The sequence below is a fragment of the Penaeus vannamei genome, chromosome 20 (assembly GCF_042767895.1).
Source record: "Penaeus vannamei isolate JL-2024 chromosome 20, ASM4276789v1, whole genome shotgun sequence".
Classification (NCBI taxonomy): Eukaryota; Metazoa; Arthropoda; class Malacostraca; order Decapoda; family Penaeidae; genus Penaeus; species Penaeus vannamei.
This window is the reverse complement of record NC_091568.1, coordinates 33905400-33925399: the sequence shown is the minus strand read 5'-3', so window position 1 is coordinate 33925399 and position 20000 is coordinate 33905400. Positions and strand designations below refer to the sequence as shown.

The following is a 20000-nucleotide window of genomic DNA, read 5'->3' as shown; positions in this document are numbered from 1 at the left end:
CCCACTCACCGAGTCTCTTTCTTCGCATGTTCCTTCCCCTCTTTCTGTCTTTCCCTCCGCCCCTCTCCCCTCGTCCTTCATTTATCCCCTCCTTCAGGTGAATCCTCTCCTTCCCTCTCCCCTAAGGCAGCGTGCGTGGCGGCTCTTACATAACCTGCCTGCGAAGTAGGTCACGCCCCCTTCCCCCGCCCCCTGGCCTCCCCTTGTCCCCTCTCTTCTTATCCCCCCTTCCCCCCCCTCCCCTCCTCCTCCTCCGTTCCCCTCTCACATAACACTCTTCACTCTTTCTCTCCTGTCCCTCTTTTCTCTTTCGTTCTTTTGAGCATTTTCTCTGTCGTTCTTTCGTCTCTTTGTTTTTCGTTCTTTCAGCTCATTCTCTTTCGTTCTTTCTATCACCTTTTTCTCTCTTTAGTTCATTCACCCCTCTCTCTCTCTTTAGTTCTTTTACCTCTATCTCTCTCTCTCTCTTTCACCTCTTTCCCCCTCTTTTCCTCTCTCTCTCTCTCTCTCTCTCTCTCTCTCTCTCTCTCTCTCTCTCTCTCTCTCTCTCTCTCTCTCTCTCTCTCTCTCTCTCTCTCTCTCTCTCTTGTTTTCCCCTCACACCCAAACCTGTTTCTCGCCTCTCACCTCCATGCACGGACCTCGTAACCTTGGTATAATGTAAATAAACGGAAAGATAGGAAAGGAGGAACGAGAGAAATAAAAAAACATATTGAGGAATTTGTCTATTTACTTATCTTTTTATCTATATATATATTTATTCGTTATTTATTCACGTCTTCATGAATTAGGTATGTAAATAAACAACGTCTGAAGAGAGAACTGGGATTAAGTGAAATAAAATAAATATATGAATGTGTTAATTTCTATCCTCCCCCTCCCCCCCCCGCCTCCATACCGTTCCTTCCAGCGGACGAATAAGAAAAAAAAGCAAAAAAAACAAGAATTTGGTGGATAAAAATGGGGAAATAAAAGATGAGAAAGGGACGCAAAAAAAGAAGAAAAACAGGATAAAAAGAAAGACAGAAGAGAAAACGGAAAGGAAGAAAGAAAGGAGAAAAAAAGAGAATTCAAAAGAGGTGAGAATAGAAAAGACAAATAAAAAAGGAGGAGACAGACAGAGAGAGGATGAGAGAGACTCCTCAGAGCTGGAAGAACTACCTGACGCCGCCCTTCATCGCTTCTCACCCCCCCCTCTCCCCACCACCCTTACCACCCCCACCAATCTCTCCCCCCCCTTACCACCCCCCACCCACCTCTCTCTCCCCCCTTCCCCTTTCCCTCCTACGCTATCTCCCTCCCTCCCTCCTCCTCTTCCTCCTCCCTCCTCCCTCCTCACACCTCCTCCTCCTTCTCCTCCCTCCTCCTCCTCCTCCCTCCTCTTCCTCCTCCTCCTCCTCCTCCTACTCCCCGAGGATCAATATGCCTCACAGGATCTCCAGAAAACGCACCAAAGACGAAACATCAAAACATCTCCAGAGGAAGGTACTCCTCGGCTCTCAACTGTTTTTTTTTTTTTTTTTTTTTTTTTTTTTTTTTTTTTTTTTTTCTGAGTCGGGGTTTTGGGGGGATGGGGGGAAGGGGTATGAAGTGGGGTGATGGGGGGAGGGGGTGAGGGGGATATGAGTGGGGGTATGGGGAGGGGGGGTCTGAGTAGGGGGGTTTATGGGGAGGGGGGAGGGAGAGGTATGAGTAGGGTTTTGGGGAGTAGGGTTGTGGGAGGAGGGGGAGGGGGTACAGCTGTGAGTGAGTGGGGTTTGGAGAGGTAGGTTTATGGGGAGGGGTGAGTGGGGGGATGTGAGGGGAGGGGGTCCAGTTCTCACTTGGTATTCCCTCCCTCACCCCCTTACCTACCCCCCTCCCTCCCTCTTTATATATCTACCATATACCTAATAAAAAAAACTTGAAAAAAACGATAACAATAAACAAACAAAAACGAAAAAAAAATAAACAAAGGTCATCAAGGTATATGATTTTAATTTCCATTTTTTTATTTAATTTTTCCTTCCCTTTTTTTCCCTCATTACCCGCAGTCCTCAAGGGTTAACCTCAAGGATAACAAAAACAAACTTTCATGCTTGCTTACAAATCCAGGTCAAGTGCAGGGAGAAACGAGGTCAAAACGAGGTCATTTCGAGCTTGAAGACTTTTTTTACTTGGTTAGCTCATTAGGTCACACTCAGGCCTCCTGGTGCACTTTCTTAGACGAATGAATGAATAAAGTTGTGAATACTTAATAACTAGTTCTTTGTTTTTCGATTCGGAGATTAATAGTAATAACAATAATAATATTGATAATAATAATAATAGAAATAATAATAGCAATAGCAATAACAATAACAAAACAACAACAACAACAATAATAATAATAATAATAATAACAACAATAATAATAATTACAATAATGATAATAATAACAATAATAAAAATAATAACAAATGACAAAAACAACAACAATAAAAATACCACGAACACCATTAAGCAAAACAATCCTACAAACACTGACTCCAACCATAAAAAACAGCACTATCTAAAACCCTCCCCTTACCCCCCCCCCCCCCCGCCCCCCTCCACCAAGCCACAGGTCAGCCAAGTCATCGGGAACTGCCTCCGTTTAGCACAGGGTTGGCGTGATACATGACGGCCATCTGGTACTACCGCTTCGATGCCCCTTCCCCCTTCCTCCCCTTCCCCCTTCCTCCTTCCTCCCTTCCCCCTTCCCCCTTCCTCCCCTTCCCCCTTCCTCCCCGTTCCCCTTCCTCCCCTTCCCTTTCCTCCCCTTCCCCCTTTCTCCTCCCACTCTCCTCAGCTAACCCATTCCCCTTCCTCCATTCACTCTCCTGATTTATGATTTATTCTCCATTCACTCTTTCCTTATTTAACCCTTTCTCCCTTCCTCCATTCACTCTTACCTTATTTTGCCCTTTCTCCCTTCCTCCTCCCACTCTCTCCTTATTTAACCCTTTCTCCCTTCCTCCATTCACTCTTTCCTTATTTAACCCTTTCTCCCTTCTTCCATTCACTCTTTCCTTATTTAACCCTTTCTCCCTTCCCCCATTCCCTCTCCTTATTTAACCCTTTCTCCCTTCCTCCATTCACTCTCGCCTTACTTTCCCCATTCCCCCTTCCACCTCCCACTCTTTCCTTATTTTCCCCTTTCCCCTGCATTCACTCACTCTCCTCATTCCCCCCTTCATCACTTCTTTTCACCCTCCTATACTTCTATCCCTTTTTACTACCTTCTCTCTCCCTTTCTCTATTTTCATCACCATAACTCTCTCTCTCTCTCTCTCTCTCTCTCTCCTTTTTGTACTTTTTTACTACCTTCTCTCTCCCTTTCTCTATTTTCATCACCATAACTCTCTCTCTCTCTCTCTCTCTCTCTCTCTCTCTCTCTCTCTCTCTCTCTCTCTCTCTCTCTCTCTCTCTCTCCCCTTCTTCTCCTCCTGAGATTTCGCGTGCCGTGATCCCATGAGCAGTGGCGCGAATTCCAGTCCCGGATCGACTAACCCAACGCCGCGGCCTGACAACTGTGTTTACCTTAGTTATAACGACCTCCGCTAATCCGGCCACCTCGATAAACCGGCTCCCACCGCTCGTCCGGCGGTCTAAACCCACCCAGGTCCGGCCGGCAGCCTCGTTTGAAACCGCCCGGCGACCTTCGTGAAAATTATCAAAGGCGGAGTGGCTTTTTTTTCTAATTTGTTATTTATTTTCTCCTTCTTTTAGTGCCTTGAGGTACGAGGGTGAAAGAAAGAGAGAGAGAGAGAGAGAGAGAGAGAGAGAGAGAGAGTGAAGGTCAAACTAGCAAAAAGAAGAAAAAGGAGAATGAAGAAAAAATGATAGAAGAAAAATATATTCATACGCAAACAGACATAAACATATTAACACCCACATGCAGACATGAGTGCGTGGGTGTTAGTATATATATATATATATATATATATATATATATATATATATATATATATATATATATATATATAGAGAGAGAGAGAGAGAGAGAGAGAGAGGAGAGAGAGAGAGAGAGAGAGAGAGAGAGAGAGAGAGAGAGAGAGAGAGAGAGAGAGAGAGAGAGAGAGAGCCGATACAGCTAAAAGACTGATTTATTCCTCGAATAGAAAAAAAGAGGGAGAGACAGACAAAACACAGAGAGCGAGCGTGAGTTTGCGTCTGCTTTCGCGGGCGTGCGTGCGTGCGTGCGACGGGCGGAGGGGACGCCGACGGACGCCCACGGGATATCGGAGGGCGCGCCGTACCCTCCCCGCCTTCCGTGGCGTGCGTGGGGGTTCCGGCGCCTCCCCCCCCCCTCCCCCCGCCATCTGGGCTCCGCGCCGCCGCCTGGATTTTGCTTTCCGTTTTTAGAACACCTCGCGCCATTTCGCATGACAGATCCGCGATTCGCGTGCCGCCCGCTCGTACGAACGCTGGCACTCGGTGTATGCGGTGTCAGCGAGCGGGCGGGGCGGGGGTGGGGAGAGGGGGGCGCATGGTTAGGGGTTGGGGTAGGGTGGGGTACGGGCTTGGCGAGGGGGGGAAGGGGGGAGCATGGTTAGGGGTTGGGGTAGGGTGGGGTACGTGCCTGGCGAGGGGGAGAGGGAGGGAGGGGGGGGAAGGAGATTGGAGTTTACCGGGGCACGGGGCGGGGGTGGGTGGGAGGGGGGCGCTAGGTTAGGGGTTGAGGTAGAGTAGGGTCCGTGCTTGGCGAGGGGGAGAGGGGGGCGTGGGGGGGAGGGAGAATGGAGTTTACCGAGGCAATGTTTTCGGTGCAGCTCAGCATGTTTTTGTTTTAAATAACAATATGGAATAAAACAAAGCCAGAATTTCAAAAAATAATAACAGTCATAACATAAAAACATAAACAAACAGCAATTAATAAATGTAACCGCCTTAGACTCAAACCCTTTTCTCTCCCTGGAACCAAAAATAATTCAAAGACAGCCATATGTTACGTAAGACATAATTCACCCCCATATTATTTAGTAAAAGAAACAAAACAAAAAATATATAACGAGGTAACTCTCCGAATCCAAAATTTCACTATCGAAAAATCCACTTTCTCAATGGCATTTATCACTATTGTACTTCCCGAAGACTCCTAAATTTACCTCGAATATATCCTTCCACCGGGAAAGTAAATAAAAAATATATCCTTTAAAGAAAAATCGGTTTGAAGAAATCAAAACATTACACTTTTTCCCCCGCAAAAGGTCACAAACTCACATGATTTTCACATTCTGCCTGACATTCACATTCCTCTAGTGCTGAAACCCGTATTTCCCCTCGACTCTCACTTTCTCCCGTTGGTGAATCGATCCTTTAAAAAAAACCGCTACACATTCCTTGGAATTACACATTCACTCTCCCTTTCGGTTTTACAGGACGTTAGTACGTTTAAATATTCGTTCCGGGAGGTCATGTTCGGTTGTTGAATTTCTCTCTCTCTCTTCCCTTCCACTCATTCTTCCTCCTTCCCCTTTCTCTTCCTCTCACTTCCCTCCTTCCATCTCCCAAGGAAGCCGCCATGACCTTCCCCTTAGAGCCCCCCCCCCCATGGCCCTGCCCTTAGAGCCCCCTTCCCCCTTGGCCCTCCCCTTAGAGCCCCCACTCCCCCCGGACCTCCCCCATGGCCCAGGTGCCTCACGCTTTCGGCACAGCTACCTCAAGACAACGAGGGGGAGGCTGACGTCACACTCCTGCGTCCACGCTTTATTTAATCTATACTGCAGTGACGTCACCGCCTCTGTTTCTGTCCGGCTAATCCATACTGCAATGACGTCACTCCGCTTAGTCTCCGCCTCCCCTCCTCTCTCTCTCTCTCTCTCTCCCTCTCTCTCTCTCTCTCTATCTATCTATCTCTATCTTTTTCTTTCAATGTTCCTCTCTCTCTCTCTCTCTCTCTCTCTCTCTCTCTCTCTCTCTCTCTCTCTCTCTCTTTCTCTCTCTCTCTCTCTCTCTCTCTCTTCTTTCCCACGGTGCCCCCCCCTCTCTCTCTTTCAATCTCTCTCTTTTTCTAAATTATCTCGCACTTACTAATTCTCCCTCCTCCTCCTCCACCTCCCCCCACCCTTCCTTCTTCTCTAACTGTATGCAAGAGTATTACCTCATCGCTCACTCGCTGATGACGTCACCGAACCAAACAAGACACGCAATCGCCTATGGGAACCGGAGCCCTTGCATCTTGGACTGCGAAGGGCAAGAACCCGTGTCTCCGTCTCGACCTTTTGCTTCTCTCTCTCTCTGTCTCTGTCTCTGTCTCAGTCTCAGTCTCAGTCTCAGTCTCAGTCTCAGTCTCAGTCTCTGTCTCTGTCTCTCTCTCTCTCTCTCTCTCTCTCTCTCTCTCTCTCTCTCTCTCTCTCTCTCTCTCTCTCTCTCTCTCTCTCTCTCTCTCTCCCTCTGTCTGTCTGTCTGTCTCTGTTTCTCTTTCCGTGTGTGTGTGTGTGTGTGTGTGTGTGTGTGTGTGTGTGTGTGTGTGTGTGTGTGTGTGTGTGTGTGTGTGTGTGTGTGTGTGTGTGTGTGTGTGTGTGTGTGTGTGTGTGTGTGTGTGTGTGTGTGTGAATGTTTATGCATATGTGTTTTTTCTTGGATGTGTGTGTGTGCGTGGGGGTGTGTGTATGCGTATGCATGTGTGTCAGAGAGGGAGGTACGTACGAGAACCTGCTTGTGCATGTGTCTGCCAACCCCTCAACACATTTCAAATTCCCTTCCCCTTTCTCACACGCCCACACACACGCCCCAACTATTGACCAAGAGAATCATCAGGAAGTACTTCAGCAATAATTCACTGCCACTCCCTTTCCCTCTCCCCCCCCCACCCTCTGCCCTCCCCCTTTCCCGACTCCTCTTCAATCCCCTCTCCCCATTCCCAAGATTCCCTACACCCCCTCATACCGGTTCCTCATCCCCCCCCCTACCCTGGCACCCCGTCTCCCCCAGCTAAGACGTCGAAAGAGACGGATAGGGCAGAGATTAAGAGTAAAAGAGACTCAACATCCACACACACACACACACACACACACACACACACACACACACACACACACAGACAATACACTTACACCATCTCCATCAACCATAACCCTACCCACAGCCGAAACCCATTACCCCCTCCCTCCCCCGCCCCCTCCTCTACCAGTCAACATATCCCCCTCCCCCTGACTCCCCCCCCCCTTTACCTCCCTTCCTCCCCCCTCCCAGACGAAGATTCCACCAACTCCCTGATACTCTTCTTGACCTTTCTCAGCCGAGATCTCACGTCACAGCTGACCTTATCCACGCGGCAAGGGTGTCCGTTACAATGACGTACTACAGGAAGGTGCCGTGACGTCACTGTTGCTGTTGTTTTGTCTTTGTTGTTGTCGTTTTTTTGGATGATGGGAGCAACAAATGAAATTTGTGAGATAAATTCATCACGTTATGGAAGAACAAAAAGCAATGAGAAAATAATAGTAACTACATGAAAAAAATACAAAAATGGAGAGAGAGAGAGAGAGAGAGAGAGAGAGAGAGAGAGAGAGAGAGAGAGAGAGAGAGAGAGAGAGAGAGAGAGAGAGAGAGAGAGAGAGGGAGATAGAGAGAAAAGAATAGAGCAAAGAAATGCTTTTCTCCCCACAACCTTTCTCGTATTCGACGCATTAATATTCAGGCTACCTTAGCTATGTATAGCCTGGATGAGTTTTGGAAGGTTGCTAGGTGTGGCTACGGATTCGGGGAGGTGGAGAAGGGGGATAAAAGAGGAGAAAGGGTGGGAAGGGGAGAAAGGAGAAGGGGGAAGGGGAGAAAGAGGAGAAAGAGGGGAAAGGGGGAAGAAGGAGAAGGGGGAAGGGGAGAAAGAGAAGAAAGAGGGGAAAGGGGGAAGAAGGAGAAGGAGAAGAGAGAGGAAGGGTTAAAGAGTAGAAGGGGGAGAAAGAGGAGAAAGGGGGGGAAAGGGGAGAGGGGAGAAGGGGGTGAAAGAGTAGGAAGGAGGAGAAATGGGTGAAGAAGGAGAAGGGGGAGGAAGGGAGGAATATGCGTTTGGAATTAAAATGGATAAAAGGAGAAAGGGAGAGGTAGGGAGGTAAGGGAGCAACATGAAGGGAAGGGAAGGGGAGGAGGGGTAGGTGAGAGAGGCAACGAGACCAAAGGGAGGAGAACGGGAGAGGTGAAGAGGAAAAAGGAGACAAAATAAGAAGAAAGGAGTGAAAGAGGGAGGATGGGGAAGCGGCGAGAATTAGGGGAAGGGGGAGAATGAACAAGAGAGGGGGGAGGGGCGTTCACAAAGACGCTTCCCGCTGCAGCAAAAGCTGGTACTCAAGTGACCCAGATGCCGAAAGTCCCCTCGGAACGCCGCTGTGTTCACTTGCCGGCAAAATAAGGGCTTTCTGTGACGTTGCAGTGCCGGTTGGATTACATTGCCTTGGCACGTCATGCTTTTTGTGGCACTGGCATTCCTTATAACATAATTGCATTCGCTCCGTGACTCATCATCAAGTAGACTGGCAGAGTTAAGTACCACACACACCTGTTTCTCTCCTGCGTGTGTACGTGTGTGTGTGTGTGTGTGTGTGTGTGTGTGTGTGTGTGTGTGTGTGTGTGTGTGTGTGTGTGTGTGTGTGTGTGTGTGTGTGTGTGTGTGTGTGTGTGTTTGTGTGTGTGTGTGTGTGTGTTTATGTATGAGTATATGTGTGTACAGAAAGGTATTTACAAGTGTCTGAGTGAGGGCTGGTTTGTGTTTCCGTGTGAGTGTATCTGTACGAGTGTACGTATGAAGAGCCAACTGACCGTCCCTTGTTCTCAGGCCGCACATACACAGGGGACAAGTGTAAGTTCTCGCCCTCGCCCTCACCCTCGCCCTCGCCCTCACCCTGAAGCAGAACAATAAACAAGAGGAAGCACATCCTCCTGCGGCAGAATTGGGCCCAACACAAGCCCAGCTGGCCAAGAACTAAATATATATACCCGAGCTGAACGGGTACGAAAAATGACAAGTCGCGCTTCCCGGGTGCATGAGAGGGGCGGGGGGAGCGGCCACGGGGGAAAGGGGAGAGGGGGAGAGGAGAGAGAGAGAGAGAGAGGGGAGGGGGGAAAGAGAGAGGGGAGAGGAGAGAGAGAGAGGGGATGGGGGGAAAGGAGAGAGAGGAGGGGGGAAGGAGAGAGAGAGAGAAGTGGGGGGAGGGGACGGCCGCCCTTGCGGAGAGCTTCCAACTACGCCCAAGCTTATGTTGTGTGCGGTCAGCTGACTGCGAGGCCGCACCTCAGCAACCCCGAACCAGAGATGCAAATGAAAAGGGAAAAAAAGAAAAAAAAAAACATGAAGTGTCAACCGTCTTCCGGGAACGGCATGTGCTTGCTCCTCTCTCCTGGCCATATATGAGGCCTCATGTGAGACTCACGAAAGCGCGTTAGATATTTGAGAATGCGGAGAGGGGTGATGACAGCCATGACAGGGCCTGACACGCGCTGACTATTAATGGCGGTGTCATGACTATCACGAGCCCGAAGGGTCATTTTCTTGGAAATGTTTACTCGATGTCAAGTTCGCGTATTTCAACTTCCTCCTCGACGTGTTTTTGATTTGCTTCTCTTCTTGCTCTTCCTTCCCCTGTTCATCATGTTCCGTTTTACCTTTCTCTTCGTATCTTGTCCCTATTCCCCGGTACGTCTTCGCATCCTCCCTTTTTCGCCTGTGTCTTATCTCTCGCCTTCTCCCTCGCCCCCTCTTTCTCCCCGTCCACCCCCATTCCTCTTCCCTGCACTCCTGCCTACTTCGCCCTCCGCATTCCCGCCGGCACTTGAGCACGGCGAGCGGCCCGCATCGTGGCACTGTGCCGTTAACCTGGTCCTAATGGGCGACATTGACCTCATTGAGCCTGCGTGCCTCCTCCTGACCCACTACCACACTTGTCTCCCTCGCGCCCTAAGTGAAACGGCCATGACGAGGCAGGCACTCCGGCTGGCACTCAGGGGGAGGGGGAGGGGCCTGGAGCCTCGACCTATGGGGTGGCGACATGCTGGCACCTGGCCGAGGAGTGAGTCGCAAGGTGGTGCTGTGTTGGCACCGGAGGTTACCTTGGGCGTGCCTCCCAGGTGAGTTGGCACGGCTGACACGCGCGGTGGAGCGACGGCGGCGGCGGCGGCTTATAGACAAACAGGGCTGATACCTAAAGGGGGGAAGGGAGGGGGCGTAACGAATATGGTAAGATAGGTCGTCGACTACGCAGCGGAGAGGACTGGGGGCTCTCGCGGCGCCCGTGGCGTCGTCGTGAAATCAGATCCGACTCCTCCACTCGCGCCCCGTCCCCGTCGCACTCCCGCCTCGAAGACCAGCTCTGGAACAGCGCTGTCCTCCGTCAGCCGAGCCGCCAGGCCATCGGAAAAGCCGGAAAAAATAAACGGCAACAAGACACGCACGATATGCCCAGTGACATACCGCACTTTTTCGACAAGGACAACTCATCTACGACACGCACACACCCGCGAGGCGTGCATGCCCTAATTCTAAATGGACCTCAAGCGTATCATTTCGCTCCTCCTGCAATCGATGACACAGAGCGCCTCCGTTTGATCGCAATCGCGGCCCACTCGAGCAAGTCACTCTGCCTCCGCACGCGATCCCTATCTCGGACTCCGCACGCAGAAACAGTACGTGATTCACTGCCGGACGTCCTCAAACATCGGCTGACTCACTGCTATGCGGCCTGTTACACACATGGACACCGTGGCATAACACGAGGCGAAAGGGTGTCACAATAGACGCGTGCCAGGCGTAGCAAAGAAGGATAATTCGGCGCCGCACACGCCATTCGATCATGTGCCACATCGCGCCACAGATGAGGAAAATTTGGCCGTGACACTCGCCCCAAAGCCTCCCCTCCGCCGTCACCTGGGGGGGGGCAAGGGGGAGGAGAGGAGGGAGGGAGATATTCTGGCAGGTGGGCATCACGTGCCAGAGGGTACGCCACCGTCGCCAGGTGAGGAAACAGCCGCGACGCCGTGTTCGCCGCACCTGTAATGCCGCGCTCCCTTAAGAGGCCAAAATTACCGGCCAGGTGACAGTCCTTCGGGCCATACGTCACGCCTCGAGGACGCTCGCGAAACCCGCTCCCGCCGCGCCATCGCCGGGCCCGCGACCAGCCCTTCGGAGAGGCAGCGAAGTACGCAAAGAGGACCCGAGTGCGTGCTGCGGCGAGGGAGCACGGGGGGACATGACGCGATCGCCAGCGAGGAGGAAAGGCCGTTGCAAAATGAGATATCGGCGAGTCACGGTTCCTCCGCTGCCGCTCGTCACGGGCGGGGGGGAGGGGGGGGGGGGAGCAGGCGCTGGGATAGTCGCCGTTCCTTCCTCTCGCGCTTTTCCTGCTGCAGGGCGCTCTCGCTCTCTCTCTCAATAAATCACATTATTGAACCTAGTTCAATAATGTAGAGAGATAGAGTAGAAAAAGAAAGAGGGAGGGAAGGAGGGAGAGGGAGAGAGAGAGAGAGAGGGGAGAGAGAGAGAGAGAGGAGAGAGAGGTGGAGAGAGGAGAGAGAGAATGAGAGAGAAAGAGAGAGATAGAGAGAGAGAGAGAGAGAGAGAGAGAATGAGAGAGAGAGACAGATGAAAATAAGAGAAAGAGAAAGATAACGAGAAAAAGAGAAAGAGACCGCGAAAGAGCGACGGAGCGCCAGGGCGACGACGGCAGCGGCAGCGGCACCACCCCGGCGTGGAAAAGTTACCTTGCGTCACCCTCCGCTGCTCTATTGCCAAGCTATGCAACCTTGGGCAGCCCGCCGTGTTGCAGGCCGTTGATCTCTCCGCGCTGATGCACCTCCTGGCAGCACACCAACACCTTAGCGTCAAACAATGTAACATCCAGATCACGGCTCCCCCACGCCCGCACGCCCATCAGGGGATTGATAGGGCTGCTGACGAGGGAGCGGGGAAGGTGTGAACGCGCGCCCGCAGTGGTGACTCTCTCTTGCTCCGTTTCTGTCTCTCTCTCTCTCTCTTTCTATTTCTCTCCTTTTTTCGCTCTCCCTCTCGTTCTCGCTTTCCTTCTTCTTATCCCTCTCCTTCCTCTCATTTTTCCTCTTCTTCCGTTTTTTTTCCGTAAAATACGTCGTAGCATTAGACAATTTATTGAAGAACCAACTTGACGCCCCCCAAAAAGAAAAAGAAAAGAAAAGGAAAAAAAAAACATTGGCTTTCCATCAAGCTTCGGGTACATTTTTTTCTCCACCCCCGGAACCCGCATAAAAAGCACCCCCCCTCCCCCTCCCCCACCCCTCCCACCCCCACCCACCCCGGTCGATAAATAAATACGGCAGAGAAAGAGAACCCGGGAGGAGACCGGCGCCACATCCCACACCACAACATACAGCATGAAGTGAATAACCCCGAGCCTCGAGTCTCTAGGAATATGATGTGCTGGCAACATAGGCAGGGGGAGGGTGGGGTGGGGGTGGGAGGATGAGGGGAGGAGGGAGGTTGTTAGGGGTGGGGAGGGTGCGCTGTAATGGCGTGAAGAGTACGCCTTTCGTAAGAGAAAAAAAAAAAACAATGGAGTTGGGCCATAATAGACGAATTAACGATAATCTACTTGTAGAAAACGAAAGAATGATCAAGTAAATAGCAAAAACAATAGTAATAATAATAACAACGATAATGATACTTATAGTAATAATGATATCAATTATAATAATAATAACAACAACAACAACAATAATAATAATAATAATGATGATGATGATGATAATAATAACAATTATTATTATAATAACATTAATATTAAACGTATTTCTAATAATGGCCATAGTAATAATCATTATCATTATCATTATTGTTATTATCATTAACCTCAACATCAGTAACCTCAATATCAGTATTGGTATCAATAACAATCTTTATATTCATATCAATATTATCATTATTATTATTGTTACTACTATTATCACCATCACTATCATTATTATCATCATCTTCATGATTATCATTATGATCATCATTATTGCTACTATCATCATCATCATCATCATTATCATTATTGCTACTATCATCATTATCGCCATCATTATTATCATCATGATCATTATCACCACCCTCAATATAATTATCACTAATAATCTGAATAAATCAAACTTAATTTCCTGCGTTTGCACCTTGTGATGAAAGCAATCAGTCGTTCGCATACGTGAAGGTATTTCTGCAATTAACAAATCCTAAGAAAAACTTTTATCTCATTATTTACCGAACGAGGATTTACACCTTCATTGGATTAAGATTACTTCCTCTTTTTAAATAAGAATATTGTTTTCAAATTGAGTAAGATTGTAGAAAAAAATAATATTCATAAAAACGCAAAATATTAATTCTGTTCTTATAAAATAAGTCGCATTTTATTTGAACTGAAGTAAAAAAACATTGGATTAAGATTACTTCCTCTCTTTAAATAAGAAAATTGTTTTCAAATTGAGTAAGAATGTAGAAAAAATATATTCCTAAAAAACGAAATATATTAATTCTGTTCTAATAAAATAAGTTGCGTTTTCCTGGAGCTGAAGTAAAAAAGTAACTTTTCAGAAAACAATTTTTTTTGTTGTTGATATAACATCTCATAACATTTTCTAACATCGTATTTTAAAAGACTCTTGTATTAGTGACTTCTTCCTGAGTCAATTTTTTAAACTTAGAAAACATGATGCGTCTTGAGCCCAAGTATCACAGTTACGTATTTAACCCTAAAACAAACCCCCAGAAAACGTTATAATTTTTCGTAAACGCCAATACACCTAAATCTCTCCAGCATTTCAATTTGCCGAGAATATCTTCCATTGGAATCCCGGGAAAAAAGAGTATATTTTTTTCTCCCTCTCTTTTTCTTCTTTTTTTCCCCCTCTCTCCTTCTTTCCCCTTTTTTTATTACCAATGAGAGTTACCTGCGAGACACGAGGCTGTATCCTGCTGTCGCCAGGCTAGACGGGAGCCAAAACAACCTTTGTTCACAGCTTACAACAATAACACACAAAAACACGAGCGCATCACATGGCGTGCGACGTGGATACTTGCCATAGATGGAATAATTAAGAAAGAGAATGAATAGTAAATAAATATATGGCTTTACATACCTGGAGACCTTTATCTTAGGCGTCAACAAAATGGCAGACAGTTAAGAGTTAACTTATCCTGTCAGAAGAGACGCACTTTACCTCCAAGCGCCAGAATCCATAACCGCATTTTTTACAAGTTAGAAACAAAAGGGAAAAAATAAAAGAAAGAAGAAAAAAACGGGGGGAAAAAAGACAGAGAAAGAAACAGATAACAATTTACAAGTCACTCTTCACTATGTCCGATTTTCCTCTTTATTTCCAGCTCCCTTCAGGGCAAGTCACCGCCAAAGACTGTGGTCGCCAACTGTCCGCGGCGCAAGGAAGTTCAGGCGAATATTCAAGCCCTGTTTAGCGGTGAAGGAAAATCCAATATATACCAGCGACGCGAAAAAGCGAAAATCACGACTGGATATGAATAAAACGTGACTTCGGCGCGTCATCCAGTCATGTCCATAATGTACTTACTGCGGGCGTGTGTCATAGGACGATCGCATGCAGAATATTCATAATCTCATTAAGGAAAGTTCTTCCAAAAATACTCGCCGTTGTCATATGATTTCATAAAGTTTATATTCAAAGTTTTCCTCTAAATTGCTAGGACAAAACGCGAAATAATTTGAGAAATTGATAACATCCCATAATAACGGGAAAAATCTTACATAAAATCATCAAGAAACACTAACCTATAAACGCTATCCCTATCATGTTTCGCGAAATAACTTCTAAAAAGCTTATCAGTATCTATGATGTGTTATCATTGCAATATCAAATAAGAAAAAATATTATCCACTATTATCTAAAGAAAAAAAAATACGAATGATATTTAATAAGTTATTGTACATAAACAAATGGTTCTTTCGTCATTTTGACAAAGCAAAAATATCTTCAGATTGAATTCAAATTTAGCACATTTTATAACTTACAAATTAAATCAAACGAGGAAAAGTATATCCTTAAGGAAAGAATTATGAAAAAATAACGAACATTTTCAAAGAATTCTTCAGTTAGTGGTATTCGCTAATCCATTTTCTCTCGCTGTTTATGCTACCATTTTCTGTAAGACTCGCAACGGTTTACAGGGGTAACTGCTGTAGATTTGCGGGTGTCTATTATACTATTAAGAAAACTTATTATTTTGATTATAGGTTCGTAATTACTATCGCCTGTAAACTGAGTTATTGGGTAAACTACGAGCAAGAAGATAAAAATATTACATTGACTGAACTTTGAAAAGAATCCGTAGTAAAAACAGAAATATAAAGGGAATAGTCAATTATCTGAGTTTTTTTGAACAAGCGAATGTCAAACAATTTTCAAAAGCATTCTCTTGAGGCCATGATATAAAAAGATATATAATGTAATGAATTATCAAAATATGATGACGACTTGATGAATTTACCCGAATTCTTACGTTAGGGATACTCAATTGAATCCATTTTCTATCACTTCTTACGATGCCATTTTCTGTTAGACTCGCAAAGTTACACAAGGGTGACTGCTGTAGCCGTACACAAAGAGTAATATACTCAGTCAAACCCATTTTCTATCACTTCTTACGGTGCCATTTTCTGTTAAACGCAACTATACAGGGGTGACTGCTGTAGGCTCACACAAGAAGTGATATAATATCAAGAAAACTTATGATAATGGTTTTAAGTATGGTCTTACTTTATTACTTTATTGGTAATAATAAATATTGTCATCAATCTAACTTCGAAAAGATACGAAATATAAAGGCTGATGATTATGAGCCGAATTTAATTGGATTTAATGTGCAGGCAAAAATTATCTGAATATGAGCATTCTCTTAGGAACATGAAGTCAAATGAAACATAATTTCTTAATTTACAAAGACATAATTCATGGAAACCGGTAATAACCAGCATCATCAGTTTCCTCGATACATCACCACAGCAAACTAATCACATAAAACACACACAAAACAAAACAAACAAGAAAAAATAAGAAAACCACATCCACCCCTTCCAAGTCACCTTCTCCCCGCGTTCAGAAGTTCATACCACCGCCACGACCAAACAACAACCATCTCTCGGTACATTACCTTTGCAGGAGTCGTGGTGGTGGTCAAGCACTTCCTTCTTGACTTTGATGTGACCGAGGAGACCGGGCAGGGTTTGTGCCGGCGACTGGTTGGTGACCGGACTGCTCATCGGTCGGTCGAAGGGAGAAGACAGGAGTCCTGGGGGGAAAGAACGAGTTGCACTATGAGTGTCACGTGGAATAGGGAGTTCGTGCATATACTTTCTGTTCTTATGACAAACATGTATAACTTTTAAGAATCTGATATTCAGCTCTGACTTTGGGTGGAAAGAATGAGTTGCACTATGAATATCACGTGGAATATGGATTACGTGCATATACTTTCTGTTCTTATGACAAACATGTATAACTTTTAAGAATCTGATATTCAGCTCTCTGACTTTGGGTGGAAAGAATGAATTCAAGAATGAGAATTAAATGTAATGCAATGGCATGGAGCTCCTGTTCTTTTTCTGTTTCCTACAGTAGATATATATTTTTAAGCAGTCGTACATATACTTAGCTAATTATGGATAGAAAGAATGAATTGAAGAGTTAGAATCAAACGTGATATACTGACACACACTTCCTTGATTTGTTTTCTGGTCCTACAATAAAAATATGAATTTAAGAAAATGCTCTTCATTCAGCTAATTTATAATAAGCAAAGTATACATTACATAATTCCTTTACTTTGTCAGAATATCACATTTGAATTTCTATAATGCTATCATAATTTTTAAAAATGACTATGGCTTTATTTCATTTCTTAGAAAATCTATAATGAAAAATATAGCAATTTTGGGTTAGCATTAATTCACTGTCATGAAGAAATTATTTCCAAAGAATCAGCTTGCCTCATTTCAAAAGTGTAAACATGATCCTGTCTAGTAAATATGTACTCCCAATTAATCTAAGCTCCCTGTAAAGATGGATTATTTTAATGTCTGTAATAGCTTATCTTGTTAAACAACCAGAAACTTTTTGCCCATTGACTCAAAAAAATAACTATACATTCCATAAATTTACACCCATATGCAGCACCTTTACCATCAGCTCTAACTGTATGTACATTATGTTGTGTGACATATTGACAAACACTGAATAAAATGCTACTTCTGTACATTATACATTATGGGTGATATACCAAGCCAATAAGAGCATATATATACACATTCATCATTATTTCCAGCATATCTGATTATATTACAGGGTACAGCAGGCACATTTTACTGACAGAGGGACAATATCTATTTGCAAAATCACACTGAAGTTGGAAAGGCATGCTCATCTTGGCAATTATCACTTACATGGTAACAATGAAAAAAAAACGGGTAAAATCATGAAGAGCAATGAAAATCTTTACATGTTATGGTCATTAAAAAAGGGAATTCTAGCTTCCACTACTTTCTTTATATCAGCCATAAAAAAAATGATGAAATAGTGATATTTCCTCGGGATTTCTATCTTACAGCCAAAGCTACCATAAAGAGAGGCTGGTAATTACTTTTGATGTGATTCTGTAAAATGCATCAAGCTTATGTCCATGTGTAGGGTTTCTACCAAGATTTACATGAAACTAAGAAAGAAAAAAATTCATACCCAAGTCCTCCCAAAATGCCCAATGAGAGATCGGCCACGCTTCTTGAAATAAGAGATGGATTTCATGACATCAGAAATTGGACAACACAAAGTAATACAGAACATAAATAACAAGTCATATGAAATGAATGAAAGAAAAAGAAATGACCCTCTTCATCTTTTCAACCTCTTTAGCCTAGTAGTGAAGAAGCCATCTTATCAGTTACATGGATCTGTATGCAATTGTTGAGTGTACTTATCAGTACCTTCCATAGAGGAGCAATAGAGTCTAAAGACCTTTGACATGTGCAAGGGAATAAGTCCATTCATACTAGAGTTCATGAATCATTAATGAAATCAAGGTAAATAGAGTAGGTTTCATCATCTTCCTAAGAGGACAAGAGGAGGGGAAAAATGATCTGAAGGACTATATACCCCGAGATTGAGAAACTAGACCCAATAGGCTAGAAGATTATTTTTGCGTACCATGAAAATACACAATAAAGGGTTATCTACCGTGACAGACAATGTTAATATCAATGTTGATTCATGGACGGTACCTCAAAACATCTCATAAAGGAGTAAAACAGAAAAGAAAACTCACCTGCTAGCAAGGGATTAGCGGCTGCCACGGAATTTTCTCTTTTGATGTGGCGAGCATCTATCAATCCATTAGCTGAGCAGTTGTTCTGCAAGGCATTCTGGAGCAGAGAGGTGCTGGAGCATCCATTTCCGACTCCGTTTGTCTCAGAGTCATTGAGCAAACTAGCAAAGGATTGGTTGCCATTTGTGTTGTGAAGATTGTTATTACTATTGGAAGAGGCCATTGGATTGTTGATGAGCTGGGAGATGAGGTGATTGTGATTGTGGTTGGGGCCAGAGAGAGGCGACGAGCGGAGGACTGAATTCAGGGTGCTGGTGCTGGACACTGCCTCCAGGGTGCTGGTTGACATGGGTTCCTCGTCGCTCTGCAAGATCATGGGGTCATTGGGGTATCTTAGTGAGATATACAGAGATGAGTCATACTGTAATACTGGTGTTGGCTTTAGGAACTAACTTTAGGATTTATTACTGTCTTCTACATCATGTGAGATGTCTATAATTAAAACAAGGTTATTGATACCGTGAGCTTTAAAAACATTTCTATAAATACATATTTTTTTTTAAATCAAACTGGTCTGATAATTTATACATCATTTTTTCTCACTCTTTCTCTCTCTCTCTCTCTCTCTACTTACACTTCCCAGCTGCTCCAACTCCTGTTTTATTTGTATCAAATGAAGATCTGAGGGCGTCTTGGCCGAATCTGTGGGCGTGGCGGGGATGGCGTCCTCCCGCCCGCACCGCCCTCGCATTCTCTCGTTTCCGACAGGATTCCCCGACAGGAACGAGTCATCGACCTGCGGGATCTGATGCCATTAGTATAGAGGAAGTAAGGAAGGAGAAAAAAGGTTTATCTATAAATAAACCTATATACAGACGAGAAAAAAGAAGGTGTCATTGGTGTGTTTCCATGAAATCTTTAGAAATTAGAAATGCGTGTCATTTTCATAAATGTAAAAACAGTGATTGACGCGTATCATTCACACCCTTTCCTTACTGAACTTATTTGCACATTTATCGTTTAACTCTGCCCAGCAGAAAGAGAACATGATTAAGGCAATGAGGTTGTACATGAGATTTCGTTGTATCTAACTTTAGGAATAAAATCATCCATATTAATTTACACAATCATTTGTTTGTTTTAAAAATAGTATACACCAGTACATAACAACTGACTTTCGCTTTCTAAAAAATACCTCAAAGCACAAATGCAAACCAGAAGACAACCCCCTCCATTACCACATTAAAAGAACCCCCTCCCCCCCAACAAACAAACAAACAAACACCCCTTGAAACCCCACCAAGACTCACCTCAGCAAAAATATTATCCAACTCAATGGTAGGATCAGAGATGCTTGTGAAGATCTCATCATCCTCTGTCATTTCGCCGACGAGCCCCTTGAGGTCCGCCTGTGAGAGTTCGGCCAAGTCCCCGCATTCAGGGGCTGAGGACGGGTGGGACGAGGCGAGACCTCCGATGACCCCCATTCCCATTGGGGTCATTTGGTCATTGTTGTGTCCCCCTGGGGTGGCGCTGTTGTCTGCAGCGTTTCCTCCACCAGGATCCTATAGGGGGTAGAGGCAGAATTACGTTCGCTGTATTATCAGGGTTATGTTAACTGATCAATTTAGGATTACCTTTAATATTAAGTTCGTTTGCTCTCGGTTATATTAACTGGTCAACTTAGGATTATCTTTATTACTTATTAAGT

General features: G+C 45.2%; 1 protein-coding gene across 5 annotated transcripts in view; it reads right to left on the bottom strand.

Moving 5' to 3' along the window:
• The window catches only part of LOC113800214 (ecdysone-induced protein 74EF), a 245557-nt gene that overhangs the window by 139489 nt on the left and 86068 nt on the right, over window positions 1–20000 (bottom strand). For 3 of the 5 annotated variants that reach the window (XM_070135408.1, XM_070135404.1, XM_070135407.1), the window contains 5 exons: window positions 19600–19854; window positions 18924–19094; window positions 18290–18653; window positions 17707–17748; window positions 16127–16264 (listed from right to left, as the gene is read on the bottom strand). In XM_070135408.1, the coding sequence (XP_069991509.1) occupies window positions 16127–16264; window positions 17707–17748; window positions 18290–18653; window positions 18924–19094; window positions 19600–19854 (970 nt within the window). The remainder of the gene's footprint in view (window positions 1–16126; window positions 16265–17706; window positions 17749–18289; window positions 18654–18923; window positions 19095–19599; window positions 19855–20000) is intronic. The other 2 variants (XM_070135405.1, XM_070135406.1) reach the window with 2 other exon arrangements.